General features: G+C 35.9%; 1 protein-coding gene across 2 annotated transcripts in view; it reads right to left on the bottom strand.

The window, feature by feature from the left end:
* tyw1 (tRNA-yW synthesizing protein 1 homolog (S. cerevisiae)) overlaps positions 1 to 20,303 on the bottom strand; it is a 178,509-nt gene that overhangs the window by 99,820 nt on the left and 58,386 nt on the right. For both annotated transcript variants that reach the window (XR_003937111.1, XM_030151965.1), the window contains exon 12: positions 5,846 to 6,023. Coding sequence is in view for 1 of the 2 variants with exons in the window: in XM_030151965.1 (XP_030007825.1) it covers positions 5,846 to 6,023 (178 nt within the window). In the remaining variant the exon portion in view is untranslated. The remainder of the gene's footprint in view (positions 1 to 5,845; positions 6,024 to 20,303) is intronic.

Below are 20,303 nucleotides of genomic sequence, written 5' to 3'. Positions count from 1 at the left end.
CATAAGCAGGATGGATCAACACCATACTCCATATTGAACCTGTAAAAATAAAACATGTGATATGTAGGATAGAATCTTGTAAGACAAACTGGGGAATCTAAAAGAATAGAATATTTGTTTTTCAGGTAAATTCAGTTCAAATATAACTTGGCCATTTGTGACATGAAAATATAGCATTAATTGTGATGAAATTGGACGTTTTTGAGCTGAAAATATAGTTCATATGACCATCAACATGTTGGACAGAACTAAAATCCTGTAAATTTGCAGAACTTGCATTTACCAACACAAAGTTCCTTTGGGGATTCACTTAGATTGATTTCTTATGCACAAAGACATAAATAAGACCTCTAAGCAAATTTTAACCGATATACATACTGTTCATGGGCAATACATATTATTAATATTGCTCATAGATGTATATACCATCACATACTGTCAGATATTTTTCCCATTTCTATTTTTTATTCTACTTAGCTCTATTCTTATGTTACTGTAAAATTTCTATTCTATTTTCTATTTATGTAGACTTCGTTTTTAGATTGTTTTGGACTTGTTACAGTTTGTTAGATATACTTAGCTATATTTATATAGGCTCCTTATTTAAAGTTAAATTGTTATAATTCTTTTGCTTAGATTGTATATACTTAGCGAAGGGGTACCTGCAAAGTAAGAATTTCATTGTACGATGTAACCATCTGGTTCTATGTGCATATGACAAAAAAAATCTACTCTATTCTATTCTATTTCTCTTATTTTTGTTTTCTGTAATTTTTAATTCACTCTATTCTTATTTCTGTAGCACTGGTATTTTGTTAATATTGTTGCACTGACTGGAGTAGCACTTCTAATTTCATTGTTTACACAATGACAATAAAGGCTATTGTATTGTATTGAACTCTGAAACCTTTAAAACATCACAAATATGACATGAATTAAATATATACAGTCCATTAATAAAATATTCAAAGTCAAAGTCAGCTTTGTCAGTTTTGCTATACGTATAGCACATATAGAAAACTCAAATGACAAAACTCTGAGTCCCATGGTAGAAAAAATATAAAAACTGAAAATAGAATATAGAATCCAACTATAAAACATACAATGTGACTACAAACAGCAGGTAGCGAATAAATAAAACAATAAAGTGGCATCAGTAAAGTGACATATGAAGAGTAAAGTGACAGATGAATAATTGAATTTAATGTGTCAAGATGCGATTTAAAGTGACAGTTCAGTCTAGCGGCTGGAGGAGTCCCTGAGTAGAACTGAAGGACAAAATCAAAATAAACATGGAACTCAGAGCAGAAGATGAATGGTGGAAAGTCATGTAGAAATACTGTATTTGCAAGTTTTTTCTGTTAATTAAAATTGTTGAATGGAAACCAGCCTAGTTTTGGAGAAGAAACGTCAGCATTTATCAATTAAATTAAACTAAGCTAAATAAAATACTAAATTCTACCAAAGGTCTGCCTTACATGCTGTCTTCTGCTGTGGGTGACATTTTGTACTTTTATTTTTCCATGAGCAGAAGTCATCCAGAGTGAAGGGTTGAAAAAGCTCTGGAGAAAAGCATCAGTGATGGGAATAATGACTCCCAGGTCACTTCAGATCTGACATTTTCCGAGATGATGCACACAGACTCTCCTGGATCCACAGTACAGAAAACAGAAAGGTGTGTGACTTTTGTGGATTGTATATCTACTCCACGTAGGGCCCACTGAGGAGATAATAGTGTTCATGAATTTTTTATGTTTACTCCAGGTGCCTCTACATGCTGAGTTCAGTCAAAGAAACACTGAAGCACAAAGTACAGACCTGGGGCCTCATGTATAAAGCGTGCGTACGCACAAAAACCTGGCGTACACCCTTTTCCACGCTCACGTTCAGATGTATAAAGAGTGAAGTGACCGTGGAAATGTGCGGTCCTTCACGCCAACTCCACAGCTGGCGTACGCACGTTTCTAGTGCTTTGGAACCATCGGCGACACTTAGAGGTGACACTGAGAAACTGTTAATAATGTGACAAAGGTCACTCCTCCGATTGATGTGCACATCGGAGATACACAGAAGAACAATGAACTCACCGGCATGAGATCCTACTGTCAGAGCAGCACATCAACCAACAGAACCAGAACCAGAACCAATTAGACCCTGTATCCATCAATGCCAATCCTGCCCGGATGGACATTCAGCAACAGCAAAGAGACAAGGACATAAAATTCATAGGTTGATAAATATAGTGTTCATGTCTGTGAGAACATTTATTAGTCGGTCCAGTCGCTCATTGACTCCGCCAATTGTCCTCACGATGTCCTAATGTGACTCGGGTCAGTACAGACCCATGCCGGTCGGACGCACATCGGCAGTGGGCTGTGGCGGACCGGAGGACCGGCTAACACTGGGGAGTCAACAGAAGCCTCTGTGACAGGAGGATGGTCCTGGGTCTGACTGTCTTCTGTCTCATTGTTGGAAAATAATAAATTGAGTGATTAAACATGAGTCAAAGTCATTGATTTCCTCTTTGATTTCCTGACATGATCACACATGAACCTTTATCTAGTTTGTCTGTGATCAGACTGTGTATGACCTGTAGAATGAACTCATGTGTGACTTACACTAATACTAAATATATATTTATCTTGGGGGTGATCCGCATCAGCCCTGCAAGAAAAGTGTCACAATATCGGCGACTCTTTCCTCAAACGGTCACAGTTCGTCTCTTTTCTTCTTCCGCCTGTTTTGGCCTCCGCTTCGCGTCCACCTTGACGTCATCGTCTGATCCTGCAGACAGGGGAATCCCAGAGGGAATCCCACCTGCAGACCCCGTTTATGCTGATTTGCATATTTAAATGTGGGCGTGGAGAGGGAGGAGTCAGGCACTCCAACATATGCGCTCAATTCCACGCTGATTGAGATGTATAAAGGAAATGTTCTTGGATTCGGGCGTACGCACAGTTTTATACATCTGGATTTTTTTGTGCGTTCGGACTTTTCTGGATTTGGGCGTACACCAGGTTTCAGTATGAAATCCACGCAAGCCTTAGTACATGAGGCCCCTGGACCCTGGGATCTGGGTAACAGTCTGCGGTTCTGCATTACAGAGGAGTCGCACTGAGCACAGTTACATTCCCAAACCTAAGGAAAATGTGGTCACCATTAGGGGTACCAGCTAAACTGTAAACTATGGAGAGTTTAACTTCATATCTAAATCTTTTTATTTCAAAAAGGAAGATGGAAGTTTTCCTGGTCGTTATACATAAATCCCTTTTCCACAGCACTTCTGTTCCAGGAATATTTCACCTTTATTCCAGAACGACATCTATGTAAATGAAATGGTGGATCATTTGGTTCCACCTCTGTAATGGCTCTGGAGGTAGTAACAGAGCCGTGATCAAGATGGAACCAGGATTCTGGAACACTATGAAAAGGGAACACCTCTCGTTTCGCAGCCAAGGTGTCATTTTGATGACGTATTGCCTGTGCAACCCTGCTCTGGAGGGATTTAAAAATGAGCGTGGGCCGTGTACAGTAAACAAATACATCACTGCAACCAGAAAGATGTTGAACTGGGGAGACGCCGAGATCCACCAGCTGTTGTCACTTCGGGTGGAGGACTCTATCCAGGCTAACATTTGTGGAAAGATGAAAGACGGGCCAACTCTGGAGAGGTTAGCAACACCGCTATGCTCAGAGTATTTCCAACATGCAAGTTGGAGATCACACTATACGCTGCGCTGCATCACCACCCCTTTGATTCCAGAACGCAGGTCCGCTGTGTAAAAGTCCAGCCTGTCTCACCTGTTACTCCTTTGTCTTGGCTGTAGAAATCGGTCAACGGTGGAAAAAAGGTGGGATCACCATCTCACCTTTTTTCTGGCATCTCTGTGTAAAAGTGGCTATTGAAACTGATGACCGTAACAGTAAATAGGAAGCATTAAAGGAGCTATATGAAGCATTTCTACTTTCACATACTTAAACTAGAAGCACTCGGAGAGCGCAGACCTCCACCGAGGCAGATCAGTGGGCCCCCCTGCCCCCCCAATCACCACCAAAATTTAATCATTTGTTCCTTTTGCCAGTATCAACATTTCCTGAAATTTTCATCCAAATCCGTCCATAACTTGTTGAGTTATCTTACACACAGACAGACAAACAGACAGACAGGCAAACCAACGCCGACAAAAACATTAACCTCCTTGGTGGAGGTAAAAAGGTTAAAGAAAACATGCTTTATTATCCCTGTAAAGATAAACAGCCTCTGCATTGTACCCATTCCAATACACACATCACATAGCATTAGCATTAGTAGGCCCATCTGTTTCTTCATCTAACATAAAGTTCAGAGACTTTCTGACTTTCTCCATATCTTCCACTAACCCCTTGGATGCTATGTCTTTTTGTTGTACTTCCAGTCGTACTTGTGCTTCCGGGTGATTTCAGGTAAAGGCCCATTAATGCTGAATGTTCAAGATGCATCTGTTTATAAAACTCAAAAAACTTTATTCTTCTTCATTGTATTTGACCAGTATATTAATTCAGAGTGGCACCCTCTGGTGGATTGATTGCTTATTTCAATGCAAAGGACACATTGAAGAATAAAGGGAGTGACGCTTGACAACATTTGAAACAGACATACCTATTTACGTACGTAAAGCGAGCATGAATGGGCCTTAATCCAGTCTTGCTGGTCATGCAAAATCAGATGAACGTAATCCTTCAAGCTGAGGCTTTACAGGCTTCCTGAACTGAAAATCTTCACTTATTGCTTAGATGTTAAATTATTATTTTAATACGTTTTGACAGATTGATAGAGCAAAACAATGGGCTGTACGGTGGCGCATTAGCACTTCTGCCTCATAGGTTCTGGGTTTGATTTTCAATTTCATGTTCTCTCCAGGTTTCATCCAGGTCTTCTGTTTACCCTCACCATTAAATCAGGTACATATGGGTTAATTCTCTGTCAGTGATCCTGACCGTGTTGTTTATAAAAATCTGAAGTTTGTCCAATCGCAGCTCACTGCTCCTAATGTGTGCCATGGGCTAATGCTAATGTGAGGTACTGTGTGTGCATTAGGTGGAATCTAACTAACAGCCATCCTAAATGACATCATCACCATTCTGCATGTTGCTACGCTCACTGAAATGCAAATTTTTCATGAGATTTTCTTTTCTGTGTCACAGTTTCATTCATGTTTTCACCTATAATTCATGGAAATTGTCAGTAAAGTAGCAAAGTGCCTGCAAAACCATATTTGACTGACTGGCTATTTATATACTGTACATTAACATAGTCGTATAAAACATGTGACATGAACAGCCCATTTATCGTCATCAGATACAAAATAAAGAGAAACTGAACATGATAGGGACATCCTCATTCATGCATCATCTCTAACAGTTCCAGAGACCTCTAGCCTGAACATCAAATATTCTATTTAAGTCGTTTCAGGCTGTGACAGAGGTTTAAGGTCTGCCCTTTGAAACTTCTGATGCTGCTGCTGTGCAAAAAAAAAAAAAAAAAATGGAATTCTGTTTGTGCTGAAAATTGGCATCTGGGAACCGCATCGCCGCTTTTTTCATGCCTGAGATTCTCCAAACAAAGTTCCCCTCAACTCCAATGTAGGACACACAGCAGCACTAATAAGTGAACCTTTGATCCTCTCTGTGAGGGAACAATCAAACCGCTAAGACGCTCACGCTCCCACTTTCCAATCCGCCGCCTCGACTTCAAAAGAAAAACGCTGACAGAAACACACAAAGCCAGGACCGACTGGCTGGAGTGGAAACCATGAGTGGAAGATAGAAAGCCAGAGGATGCATGGTTTGTCCTTTTTGGTCTCACCTGATTTCCTGAGGGAACTGAGCGTTGGTGACCAGGAAGCTGGAGATACGGTGGGAATGGAGGAGGCGGAGGAACGTGTTGATTTCGGGGTACATGATTGGCTCACCCACCAGGGAGAGGGCACAGTGTTTGACCGCCAAACCTTCCTCATAGCGCTCGGGTTTTACCCCTGGAACACCTGAAACCCAAGAGCGAAGACACTGATTCAGGTCGGTTTGAGGCTGGTTGCATCTTTACCTTCATCATCCAAAAATGATTAGGGGCGATTAGACTTTTAGAATGTTTGGAAGAAAAATACCATATATAATATTTAACAAAACCTGATATTAAAAACCAAGCTTTGTGGTAAATACTACACACATAACTCTATAGAATCATCAAGGTTCGTACACATATTTCAAGGTCAAATTCAAGCACTTTTAAGGGTCATTTTCTAAGTTTTCCAGCACATCATCTTATTGCTGGGGTTAAATACATATCTACAGGAATACACATACACGTGATTATTATTTTCACTTTTTATCACGATGATGTACATTGTGTTATGCTCTAAACATCTAAAATGATGTTTCAAAAGAGCAAAAAGTTTAGAAAATAAAGGAAAACACAAACTTTTATCAAAAAAAAAAAGGGAAGGCACGTGGCGTTCTTCAGACACACTCACACCGAGACAAAGACTAAGATAAAAATGTACCTGAGTCGACCTGAGAACACTCACAAATTTTCTAATTTGACATAAAATTTTATTTTTCAAAATGTAAGTAGCCTTGGCTTGAGTTAAAAGTAAAAATAAATAAATAAATAAATCATATCAGAGAGTTATAATTGCAAGCACTTTCAAGCAAATTCACGCATTTTCCCGACCTTGAAAACACTACACTGAAATTCAAGCATTTTCATGGACTTCAAGCACCCGTATGAACCCTGATGCATTTGTTCTCATTTTGTAATTTAATGACTGACCTTTTCTTTCTTATCAACTGTATACTGTACATTAGCTGATTAGCCATGTCATGTAAAACTGGGGTAGGACAATATGAACTCAAATTCTTCCAACTCCTTTTCAAACATGAAGTATTGTTAGAGCCACATCCATCCATCCATCCATCCATCCATCCATCCATCCATCCATCCATCCATCCATCCATCCATCTATCTATCTATCTATCTATCTATCTATCTATCTATCTATCTATCTATCTATCTATCTATCTATCTATCTATCTTCCATCCATCCATCCAGTATCTATCTATCTATCTATCTATCTATCTATCTATCTATCTATCTATCTATCTATCTATCTATCTATCTATCTATCTATCTATCTATCTATCTATCTATCTATCTATCTATCTATCTATCTATCTATCCATCCAGTATCTATCTATCCATCCATCCAGTATCTATCTATCCATCTATCCATCTATCTATCTATCTATCTATCTATCTATCTATCTATCTATCTATCTATCTATCTATCTATCTATCTATCTATCTATCTATCTATCTATCCAGTATCTATCTATCCATCCAGTATCTATCTATCTATCTATCTATCTATCTATCTATCTATCTATCTATCTATCTATCTATCTATCTATCTATCTATCTATCTATCTATCTATCTATCTATCTATCTATCTATCTATCCATCCAGTATCTATCTATCTATCTATCTATCTATCTATCTATCTATCTATCTATCTATCTATCTATCTATCTATCTATCTATCTATCTATCCATCCATCCAGTATCTATCTATCTATCTATCTATCTATCTATCTATCTATCTATCTATCTATCTATCTATCTATCTATCTATCTATCTATCTATCTATCTATCTATCTATCTATCTATCTATCTATCTATCTATCTTCCATCCATCCATCTATCTTCCATCCATCCATCCAGTATCTATCTATCTATCTATCTATCTATCTATCTATCTATCTATCTATCTATCTATCTATCTATCTATCTATCCATCTATCTTCCATCCATCCATCTATCTTCCATCCATCCATCCATCCATCCATCCAGTATCTATCTATCTATCTATCTATCTATCTATCTATCTATCTATCTATCTATCTATCTATCTATCTATCTATCTATCTATCTATCTATCTATCTATCCATCCATCCATCCATCCATCCATCCATCCATCCATCCATCCATCCATCCATCCATCCATCCACCCATCTATCTATCTATGGCCCCACAACATCGTACCTCCAGGGCTCAACACAACGGTGCCAAAACCTCACTAGAGTCTGGCTCCAAAACCACTCAGTCCCCTTAGACCCTCATGTTAAAAAGTCCAACTTTAACAGCACAGATAAACATGTCGACAGCCAAAACACATTCATCTCTAGAGCTACTTTCCCTGTTCATGGCAACTGTACAGAAACCGACGAAAATTCCCATGTAGGGATTGGCAATGTGTTAAATTGAGTTAACTTATCACAGCTTCTTTTACGTTGGATGTAGTAAACGAATATTTCACAGCATGTCAAGCATTTCAGAAGGGACATGCGTCTGTCTGACCTCCTGATTGTGGCATTTTTACTTAATTTTTGTTCTTCAACCATTGATAAAATTACTTCTGTGGTCAAACGGTTTGGTGACCTTCCAAATTAAATTAAAACATCTGCAGCTGGCCGATACCGATTTTAATGGAACCATCCTTTAAAAACAAAAGACACGCATTAAACTAATCCAAACTGACTGCCACAGCATTCAGAAGACAGTGATTTGTGGCTGATTTGCATATGTTGACACAGAATATGAGATTTGTCACTTTTCCAGTCAGCTTCTTGGGATTTGTGAGGGAGATGGAAGACGTGGTGTCAAGTCAAAGAGCGTAAATGACAGTATCACTTGAGTCCATTGACAATATACAACAATCAGGACGACGCAGGTTGAATTTCATGAAGGCAGGGAATAAACTAATGTGAAAGTGAACAAAAACAGTCAATACCGTGTCAGGGGGTCTTAATGCGGTACCGCTGTAGTCACTGCAGATGACATTTAATTTACAGAACATGGAGTGAATCTTAATTAAATCAAACAGTAAAGCAGTCTGTTCAGGAGTTGTATCAACAGTGAACATGGAGACGTCAAAGTGTCCCAGAGGAGAAAACCCGCTACCCTTTGTCAAAGAGGAGAACACGTATGGATCCTCATTAAATGGAAATATAACATGGATTACTATAGAAGAACCCCATTACAGTTCTACATTGTTCATTTCCTTCGGGTCCTTTGATGAAATGGCCGATGGTGAAGTGGATTTCTAAGATAGTCTAAAGCTTCATTACGCACAGTGAACTGAGTAATGATGGCGAATGAATTAGAAGATGGAGTAGCGATCAAAGAGAGGACTCATTTCTGTTACCAAAGACCTTCAATGTCCTCTGGATCTGCTGTAGCTCTACAAGACTCACTGAATCTATCTTTAAACCATGAAATCATCTTATAAGGAAGAGACAGGCGTTGCAGACACACTTACTGTATGGGATTTTTTTTTTTTTTCTTGATTTTATGATCTTGTGGGTCTCTTCTTCTTCTTCAAGGTCAATGAGACAGAAAGTCATTGAGATAAAGGCTGTGTTTTAAAGGCCAAATTATCTACTACTGACCTGAGATAGTGAGTAGTAAATAGTACGGAATAGGGCTGAACGATATGGACAAAATTTCATATCTCGATATTCATGCCAGATATCTCGATATCAATATGATACGATATGACTACAGGTTCGGTAAAAACCAAGCACTTTTCAGAAAAATACAAACATCATAACACAAAAGAATGTGGAAACTGCAGTTTTATTTATAAGAACTCACTGCCAGTCATCAACATTAACATAAAGTACGAATAAATGAAATTTGTTGTGACTTCCAGAGCTCTACATGCAGGGTGAGCGCGGGGGAAATCTATATCATTTATATTGTTGCTTTTTCAATATTAATATCTTGAATATTTATATCTAGATATCGATACGATAATGATATATGTTTCAGCCCTAGTACGGAACAAAACTGAAAATGGAGGTTGAGGAATATGAGAAATAAAGTCAGAATGAAGAGTGACATATCAGTGGAAATCAACAATTACCACTATTATAAAAATGCCAAATCTTTTTTTATTTACAGTTTCCACAGAATAAAGATTCGAGAGGTTCTATGTAGTGTGAATAATCCAAACTCTCACCAGCAGGGGGCACCAGTCTGGCACCAGAACACACTTAGGACTTATGCTGCTTTCATGCGCTATCATGAAACATGATCCTTTCTACTTGTGGATTTGAAATTACGATTGCGTTGTGTTTAAGTGCTTTTGTTGCCATAGCGAAATAAAAAATGGCTGACAAACAATTTATCGTGATCTGCCACTTGACATGTTACCTAATCTGCTACAGCCTTTTTTTGTAAATATATATATATATATATACATATATATATATATATATATATATATATATATATATATGTGTATAAAAAACTTTTTTTTGCAAATTGCGTATGCTATAAATGTGCAAAATCAACAGCTAACGGCAGCAGAATGTTAACAAAAGCAGTGATTATCATTCCTGATTAATCCCTCGTTCTTTCATTCCTTCATTTATGTTCATGTGAAATTTTCTAGCTCATAAATAGTATTTACGATAATTCCGATAGCATGTGAAGGCAGGATAAAACCACCAACAAATCATCACAATGTATCCACAGACTGTATCACCCACTGAAGAAATTATAAAAGCCATTGTTTCCACAAATCTGTATTAAATTAGCAGAATTAAATTAACTAAACTACTTACAGACGCTTATTTTAAGTCACTCAAAATAACACTGTCTTATAATCTTCATGTGCTGCATCGGTTGATAGTTTACATTATAGCTCTATTAGCTTAGCTCTGTTTTAGACAGAAAACAGCCACAGTAAAACCACTAATCACCTCTGTTTTCTGTTTCATTTTGTACGGTCAATATCTGAACTAAAGATCTGTTTGGAATCCAACAAACAAGGTCAGAACTTTCACAATTTAGTCTGAACTGTGGCTCAACAAACGGCAACTTAGCAAAGATAATAACATTCCAAAATAACTTTATACCTTCATATGTCTCAATCAAACTCACCAGTGTAGGAGACACTGCCAATTCATGCTGCGTTATTCCAAATAAATACTCAAAGCAGACAATGCAGCAAAGTTTCATAAACTAAACATAAACATAATCTCATAATTACATTATAACCCTGGGTTACAAAAAAATGTTTTTTGCAAGTTGTCTAGGTTTTTTCAACTGAATTAGGACCATTTTGCACCGCTAAATCCAAAAATGACATCTGTTTTTCTCAATCAGGTATGGTGTTTTTTGCTGATTTGATTCTGAAAATGATTTGCGTACCATGTGTGGCGCCCAAACTTTATCTTGGCCACCAAGTTTAATACCAAAATAAGATTGGTAAGCACACTTTATGAAACTTGTGACTTGATTCCTGTTAGGTACAATGGTGTATTCAGCGCAGATGTAGCAGAATACGTCAGGCTTATTTTTGCAAGATCTTCTAGTTAAAGCCATTTCATTCACCTGTAATATTAAAAAAAAACAATCATAAATTGGCAAAAGTAAAATCTTCAGAACTCGTTTATTGCAAGAAATATGAAAGAATTTTGTATCATATGATGTGAAAATGCCCATAAATGTAAGCAAAAATGTTAAAAAGCCAATATGTAGCATAGTTCAGAAAGTTGACCTGATTGAGCAAAATGAATGTGATTTTTGGATTCAGCACACCAAAATTATCCTAAATCAGCTCAAAAAACTTAAACAATTAATTTGTTGTTGACCAGTGTAATCATTGTCTGTTGTCTAATGGTGAATGAGAGAAGGATCTACAAGGTTTCCCCTGGTGAAAATACATATATCATCATTTTCTGGGGTGTATTCCGATGTCTTCAAGAAGGAAAAACATGAAAATAAAATGATTAAATTAGTCAAAACCACTTTACTTTTATGGGAGACTTTACCAGACTCTTTGTGAAAAGATTGCAGATCCTGTCTTTCCACGTCTGAGGTTTGTGATTTAATGAACATTTTCTCCTGATCCAATGTGGAAAATAACCAACAGGTGGTGGTCGATGTAGATCCATATGGGTAGAAGGTTTAGCAGTGTTTGAATCACATACTGGAGTCTACAAACTACATTCTACAGCCTTATACAGAACAGTACGGCGTACAGTGTGTGAACATGATTGCCGTATATAATATAGTCATGTGACCACTAGGATTATCACCATGGAAAATGTTACTGGTTTGCTAACACTTACAGTAGTTACAGTTTCCTTCATTTAATTGGCACACAAAAATATTAGTTGAATTGTTTGATATAAATGACATTTCTCATTATAAAGTTGCAACAGTTCTTTGATTATTCATCAACTCATATTTATTATCAGTTAATCCATTCATACTGATTCATAATTAATCTGTTTTTATGATTTGGTACTTATTTTATTGACTTTTTTTTTTTTTTTACTCTAGTGCTACTTTTGCTTTCATGAAAAAAGTGTAAGTTCTTATTCATTTTTCCTATTCTTTTTATTTTCAGAAGAATGAACGATAAAACACCAGGTCCCGATAAGTAGAGTTGGGAAAAAAAAGTACTTTTTCTTTTTTGATCAATGATTAAACGGCTGATATGATCTTTCATTTATATCAGTTTCTTTCCTCCCCTGTGGCAGTAAAGTGAATATGTTTGGGATGTGGACCAAAAATAAGTTCAAGAATATCACCTAGATTGTAATTTTTCACCCTTTTCTCACATTTAATCGACCAAATAACTGATCAACTGAGAAAATATTGACAGATTAATCAACAATCAAAGTTAAATAATTACTTTTAATCTTATTTGCTTGTTTCAAACTATTTTTTTCTGCAAATAATCATTCATGCATAATACAGTACTGTGCAAAAGTCCTAGTCTGACATTCTGTTTGTTAGTTTAGTAAAGTTCTAATGACCACATACATGTATTTGTCAGTCTCTGCATTTAAATCCAATCTGTATGTGAAGTATGAACAGCAGTAAAAACCAAAGCTTAAAGGAAAACTCTGTCTTTAACCCTTTTGTTCAGACTATATGACATTTATGGCATTAATTTTCTGATGTTTTCTACCAGGTTTCATTCAGCACATATCAGATGTTTCTAATAGTTTGTGCTGTTTCTTGTCATGGGGTCAGAGGTCAAACTAAATAGTGACTTTAATCTTTACAACCCATTTATTTCAGTTTTGTGTGTCTTTTAAGGCTCTGCACATATTTCCTGTATTTTCTTGTTGTATGTGAAGAAAAGAAAATGACAAATAAATATGTATGATCATTTCAACACTGAAAAACAACAAGGATAAAGGTGGAATAAGATTTTTGTAAAGAACTGCACATCACAACAAATCTTACAGGAGTATTTTTCCTACAATTTCTTTGTTGGATATTTAATCTGTCAAAACAACAAACTTCTGTCCAGACTTCATCAGATCAGCTGGGAGCAGTGAAGTAACTGTGACCCACCATTAGGCAATAAAAAAATGATTACAATGCATTGTGGGATGCAGTATATCACAACACAGATAGCAAAGCAGCAGCTGAGAAATAGATTAGATTTAATCTGATTTAGATTAGATTACAGTTGTGTAGTAGCACAACACTGAATGTAAACATATAAGAAATATTATAAGAAAATATTAATAACAATAAGTATAAAAACTGTAGTGGAAAAAACAGTCACTTGCACAATAGAATGTACAAGTAGAACAAAGTAGTAATAATAACTAGAAAAGCACTCGGAGAGTGCAGACCCCCGCCAAGGAAGAGCAGTCCCCCACCCCCTAGAAGAAGGACGGAGGAGGAGGAGGAGACGGAGAAGAAGAAGGAGGAGGAGGAGGGGGAGGAGGAGGAGAAGAAGAAGACGAAGAAGGAGGAGGAGGAGAAGGAGAAGACGAAAGAGAAGACGGAGAAGGAGGAGAAGGAGAAGAAGAAGACGAAGAAGGAGGAGGAGGAGAAGGAGAAGAAGAAAGAGAAGACGGAGAAGGAGGAGGAGGAGGAGGAGGAGAAGGAGAAGGAGAAGGAGAAGAAGAAGAAGAAGAAGAAGGAGGAGAAGGAGGAGGAGAACAAGAAGATGGAGAAGGAGGAGTGTTGAGCCGCATTATGTAATAAATTCCCATTATGTAATAAAAGTTCAAAATGTAATAAGAATGTCACGGCATCTTGTAATAAAGCTGCATTATGTAATAAACTGACACATTTTGTAATAAACTACCTCAACACATTATACAGTAAATTTTTTACATTGTTAAAGACACAGTGTTTTTTTTCAGCTGCCATAGACACTTTATATTGATCGAAATATATTCAGCAAAATACATTTTAGTTGCAAGTTAGCCACCGAAGGTGTGACAGTTTTGCTCCTTTTTATATCCAGAAATGTTGTTTACATTGTTAAAGACACTTTCCTGAGTTTGTTTTTTTTTTTCCAACTGACATAGACACCTTATATTGCTCAAAATATTTTAATTTGCCTTAAAAAGGTTCTGTTTAGAAATACAGCCATTTATTGTTGAACATCAGCATTTTCTACATTGTGTGTGCATGTTGGAGTGTGTGTACTAATTGTAATGTAATGGTAATAGGTAGGCTATCATTACCACTACTACAGCTACTAATCTGCAGGGCTACTTCAATTAAAGAGGGGAAAAAAACATCTACTTGAGTGTCGTTATTACGTAATAAACCATGTTATTACATTTTCTTGAAAATAAAAATGTGTCAAGTGCATTTTGTAATAAATTTCTCAAATTGTAATACCTCACTACATAATGTGAAAAAATTGACTACATAATGCACTGAGGTAGTTTATTACAAAATGTGTCAGTTTAATACATAATGCGGCTTTATTACAAGATGATGTGACATTCTTATTACATTTTGAACTTTTATTACATAATGGGAATTTATTACATAATGCGGCTCAACAAGGAATCTACTGATGGAAACAGAATGCAAGAGTGTTGAGACTCTAATGGAGCTTATGTAGAAAAATAATTTTGTTACTTTGATAAATGAAGTTTTTTTTTTTTTTTTACATTTATCGGAGAACTTTTTGACTCCCTCGTACAATATACATTTATGTTTATGTTTATGCATTTGGCAGACGCTTTTTTCCAAAGCGACTTACAGGGGAAAACCAATTAAATCACTCAATCAATTAAATTTTATTTATATAGCGCCAGATCTCAACAAAAAAGTTATCTCATGACACTTTACATATAGAGTTGGTCAAAAACCAGACTCTAAGCCAATTTACAGAAACCCAACAGAATCCTCCAGGAGCAAATACTTTTAACACTTTTATTTACATATTTATAGATAAATGTACATTTGTTATGTCTAATATTGGACAAAGTTTATTTTTTATATATGTAATATTTTGGAGTTTTGTGGAGGCATGGACAGAGTTTATTTTGGACATGTCTAATAGAGGACAGAGTTTATTTTTGATATGTGTAATATTTTGGACTTATTTTGTGGAGCTTTTGTATAAATATAAGTATAAAATATAAATACTCAAGTTGAGTACAAGTATGTCAAATTTCCACCGCTCTTACTTGCGTTTTACCGTATCTGTCTTGCCTTTTGTGCATTTGCAGAGCGCTTTAATCCACATGAGCTGCAGCCTACTTTGTTTCTCTGCGTCTCATTTGCATATGAGGAAGACATTTGGTTATGTTGCATCTTTCTTCGCTGAGTCAACGCATGAATTATATATATTTTCCTGTGATTGTCTTGGTCATGGCAACGCAGCATTCTGAATTTTTCAGATGACTCACTCCAGTCATGCATAGCGTACTTTCACACTGCACTTCTCAAAGCATCTGTGGACTTGTACTGAGACCAAAAATGAGTTCATTCAGCAGGAAACGAAACCAAACCAACAGGAAGTCTTTAGTTTATTTTGTAAATCATACATGATTCAGGGAAAACGATGGGTCATGATCACAGAAAACTTCTGCAAACGAAGGATCTTCAGCTCTATTTGCATTTTTTAATTTAAATGTAACTTGATTGACTTGGTAATGAGTAGAACAAAAGATGTGTTTGAATATTAACATGAAAATCTGATAGTGAGACAGTTGTATGTGTGTTTGTTGTCATCAGTTTCTTCTTCTTGTCCTTCTTCTCCTTCTCCACCTTCTCATTCTTCTTCTCCATCTTCTTGTTCTCCTCCTCCTTTTCCTCCTTCTTCTCCTTCTTCTCCTCCTCCTTCTCCATCTTCTTGTTCTCCTGCTTCTTCTCCTTCTTCTCCTCCTCCTTCTCCTTCTTCTCCTCCTTGTTGAGCCGCATTATGTAATAAATTCCCATTATGTAATAAAAGTTCAAAATGTAATAAGAATGTCACGTCATCTTGTAATAAAGCCGCATTATGTAAAAAAACTGACGCATTTTGTAATAAACTACCTCAAAGCATTATGTAGTAAAATTTTTTTCGCATTATGTAGTAAGTTATTACAATGTGAGAAATTTATTACAAAATGCACTTGACACATTTTTATTTTCAGGAAAACGTAATGTGCTAAATTAATCTTTAAACTGTGTGGTTAAATTTCTGATTCCATTACCTGTAGCTCCTGTGACTAATTTCTTCTAAATTGCTCTGAAATTATATTAATTTGGATTGTTATGAACCATGTTATTACATTTTTTTAAATAAAAATGTGTCAAATGCATTTTGTAATAAATTTCTCAAATTATAATACCTTACTACATGATGTGAAAAAATTTACTACATAATGCGTTGACGTAGTTTATTCCAAAATGCGTCAGTTTATTACATAATGCGGCTTTATTACAAGATGACGTGACATTCTTATTACATTTGGAACTTTTATTACATGATGGGAATTTATTACATAATGCGGCTCAACATTCCTTCTTTGTAGAATTGCTGGGGCTTGTTGAGCCGCATTATGTAATAAATTCCCATTATGTAATAAAAGTTCAAAATGTAATAAGAATGTCACGGCATCTTGTAATAAAGCTGCATTATGTAATAAACTGACACATTTTGTAATAAACTACCTCAACACATTATACAGTAAATTTTTTACATTGTTAGAGACAGTGTTTTTTTTCAGCTGCTATAGACACTTTATATTGATCGAAATATATTCAGCAAAATACATTTTAGTTGCAAGTTAGCCACCGAAGGTGTGACAGTTTTGCTCCTTTTTATATCCAGAAATGTTGTTTACATTGTTAAAGACACTTTCCTGAGTTTTTTTTTTTTCCAACTGACATAGACACCTTATGTTGCTCAAAATATTTTAATTTGCCTTAAAAAGGTTCTGTTTAGAAATACAGCCATTTATTGTTGAACATCAGCATTTTCTACATTGTGTGTGCATGTTGGAGTGTGTGTACTAATTGTGAATGTAATGGTAATAGGTAGGCTATCATTACCACTACTACAGCTACTAATCTGCAGGGCTACTTCAATTAAAGAGGGGAAAAAAAACATCTACTTGAGTGTCGTTATTACGTAATAAACCATGTTATTACATTTTCCTGAAAATAAAAATGTGTCAAGTGCATTTTGTAATAAATTTCTCAAATTGTAATACCTCACTACATAATGTGAAAAAATTGACTACATAATGCACTGAGGTAGTTTATTACAAAATGTGTCAGTTCAATACATAATGCGGCTTCATTAAAAGATGACGTGACATTCTTATTACATTTTGAACTTTTATTACATCATGGGAATTTATTACATAATGCGGCTCAACAGGGCTATGCATTTTGAAATTCTTTTGATTCTCCCTCATATTTCATATCATGAGACGTTCTGTGAGTCCGGTATCTGTTGTGTTCCACTGTTGTCTGTTTGCACTTGAACAGTTAAAGGATTTGGAAAAAGCCCTGCTAAAAAAAAAACTTCAATAAAGAGGAACTTCTGTCCCATTTAAAGACAATCCAATAAGACATCCTCTAGAGTCCAGTCCTTCCCACTGGATAAAAGGAAGGCGAGCAGAAGGCGCTGTGAACAAACGGCCGCATGACATTTCAGCTGGTATTTGATTAGACCTTCTGCTCTGCACATCAACCTGCGTAATCACTGAATTTCCACAGCCATTGTCTGGATACTTCATTGCTCTGCACACTGTAAAATGTATAACTGTCAAAGGTTAATGGAGTTAAAAGCTGTCTAATGTGATTTTACAGAGCAACTGGAAAGACATTTATGGACAATAATGACAATATATGCTTGTGCTATGCTCTTGGTATACTTCTAAGCAGAACTGAAAATAGTCTTTTGTAATTTCACATCACAAATGAAATAACTTCAACCCAAAACGCTTCCTTTTTCTTGGCACAAATTAATGCCGGCTATTGTTTCTTGATAATTATGTCAGGAAAATCCATTTTCTGTGATGACACACATTATAACGCGTTGTGAAAAACAACTCTGAGAATGATATTATCCATAAAGTGGCCCTTTAAAGGAGATAGTCTTTGAGGCTTTAAGCGTTTGGCATCTCTGTCGTTTCCTGAGTATAATGGCTTCTCTGTGTCATAATGGAATGAGCAGCGGTTTTGAGGTTAGAGACAGAGCCCTGTGACTATTCGGTTGCAGGATTAAACCAGATCTTAAGAATACTTTGGCTGAAGTTTGGGCTTTTTTTTTGGTTTTGTTTTGTCAAATGGAATAGTGTGTGTGACAGAAACCTACTATCGAATGTTGAGGACGTCGGCACTGGTTTGTGTCGGAGTTCCATCAAACACAGAGGAATGAACGAGGACGGTTTAGTGAAGTGGGTCTGAGTGTGATGAGGGTGTGTTTGGGTGTGTTCATATATATGTGGCTACGGAGGTTACATCAGTTCAAGCTCCAATAGGTCACAAAGCTGCACAACGGGGACTTTACATAGATTAGAAGATTTTAATTTTCATCATATATGATAAAGGGTGAGGTCAAGGGTGTCACGGATGGACAGCCCACTAGTTTCTGATTCATAACTTTTGAACCAGACAAGTTTAAGACAAATATTACACATAATTGGAAAGGTCTAAATGACATTTTAAACAAACTCAAAGGGCAAAATTTAGTTTCAAATAATTTTTCATGAAAAATATCAAAAACTACTGAGTCACGGATGGACAAAAAAATAACATCTACTTTTTTGCAAGAATTACAAAGTTCTCAAAAGTAAAGTTCCTCTGAGATTTTCATCCTAAAATGTATTCAGTGTGCAACTTAAACCCTCTATTTTACAACTTAATAACTGGTTAGAGGAAACAAATATTGTATCATACCAAAATAGCAAGAGTTTCAACAAATGGCAGCATCACGGATGGACAACAAAAGTAAATATCAAATTAAACATTTTTTATTTTAATTTTTATTTCAATTTTTTTTTTTTTTACCATATTTACAACATACAAATAATATTAACCTTAAATTCAAATGTATTTTGTATAGATATATGCATTTATTATTTTTAAACACTGTGTTTAGAATATGACATAAATAATACAATAGTCAAATATCAATGTATTTGGAATAAATTTAGTTTATTTATAGAGTTTATAAAATGAACCCAGAATGACGGCACAAAACTTCACCTTCCAAACATTCACACTCAGAAAACTCCTCAAATTTTTTTTCACAATTTTTTTTTTCAAATTTCAAAATACATTTTCCTGAAAATATAGGTAATTACCTAACAAAAAATATACGGTAAATTTGGTGTAGATTATTGTAATTACTTTTTTTTGACCAGATGTTAACCTACCCTTGACTTCGCCCTTAAGGCTTTGAGTACTCAAAGGTTTTCACATTAAAAAAAAAAACTTATATTCTGCAAATATTTCATCCATATTGATGCAAATATCGTATATTTTTTCACCAAACTGTGTATACCACTTCAAGAAGGTGTGTTTACTTTCAAGACAAAAACAAAGTTACATAAACTGACAACATTTCTTATTTAAGAGATGATAGCTGTGCATTGTTAGAAGAATCCAGAGGATCAAAGTGATTTTGAAGCTGTTGAAATATTAAAATATTCATCTGTCTGATCTCTATAATCTCATTTGAACAACATAACAATGTTATACACAATCAGGTCCATAAGTATTTGAACAGTGACACATACGCTCTAATGTTGCCTTTGTAGATCATCACAGTGGGTGTGAAATTAAGTAACCATGATGCGACTGATGTGTGGATTTTCAGTTTTGATTCAAGAGGTTTAACAAAAATACTGCATTAACCGCTCAGGAACTGCAACCATTTTCAGAGCCTGAAAAGTAACTGGACAACTAAGGTTAAATTTGTTGTTTTCTGCAGTGCTACAAAGTGGAAAAATTGACCTCACAGTGTTTCTGCGATGTCCC

The sequence above is a fragment of the Sphaeramia orbicularis genome, chromosome 13 (genome assembly GCF_902148855.1).
Source record: "Sphaeramia orbicularis chromosome 13, fSphaOr1.1, whole genome shotgun sequence".
Classification (NCBI taxonomy): domain Eukaryota; kingdom Metazoa; phylum Chordata; class Actinopteri; order Kurtiformes; family Apogonidae; genus Sphaeramia; species Sphaeramia orbicularis.
The sequence above is the reverse complement of the archived record's forward strand: the minus strand, read 5'-3'. Positions and strand labels throughout refer to the sequence as shown.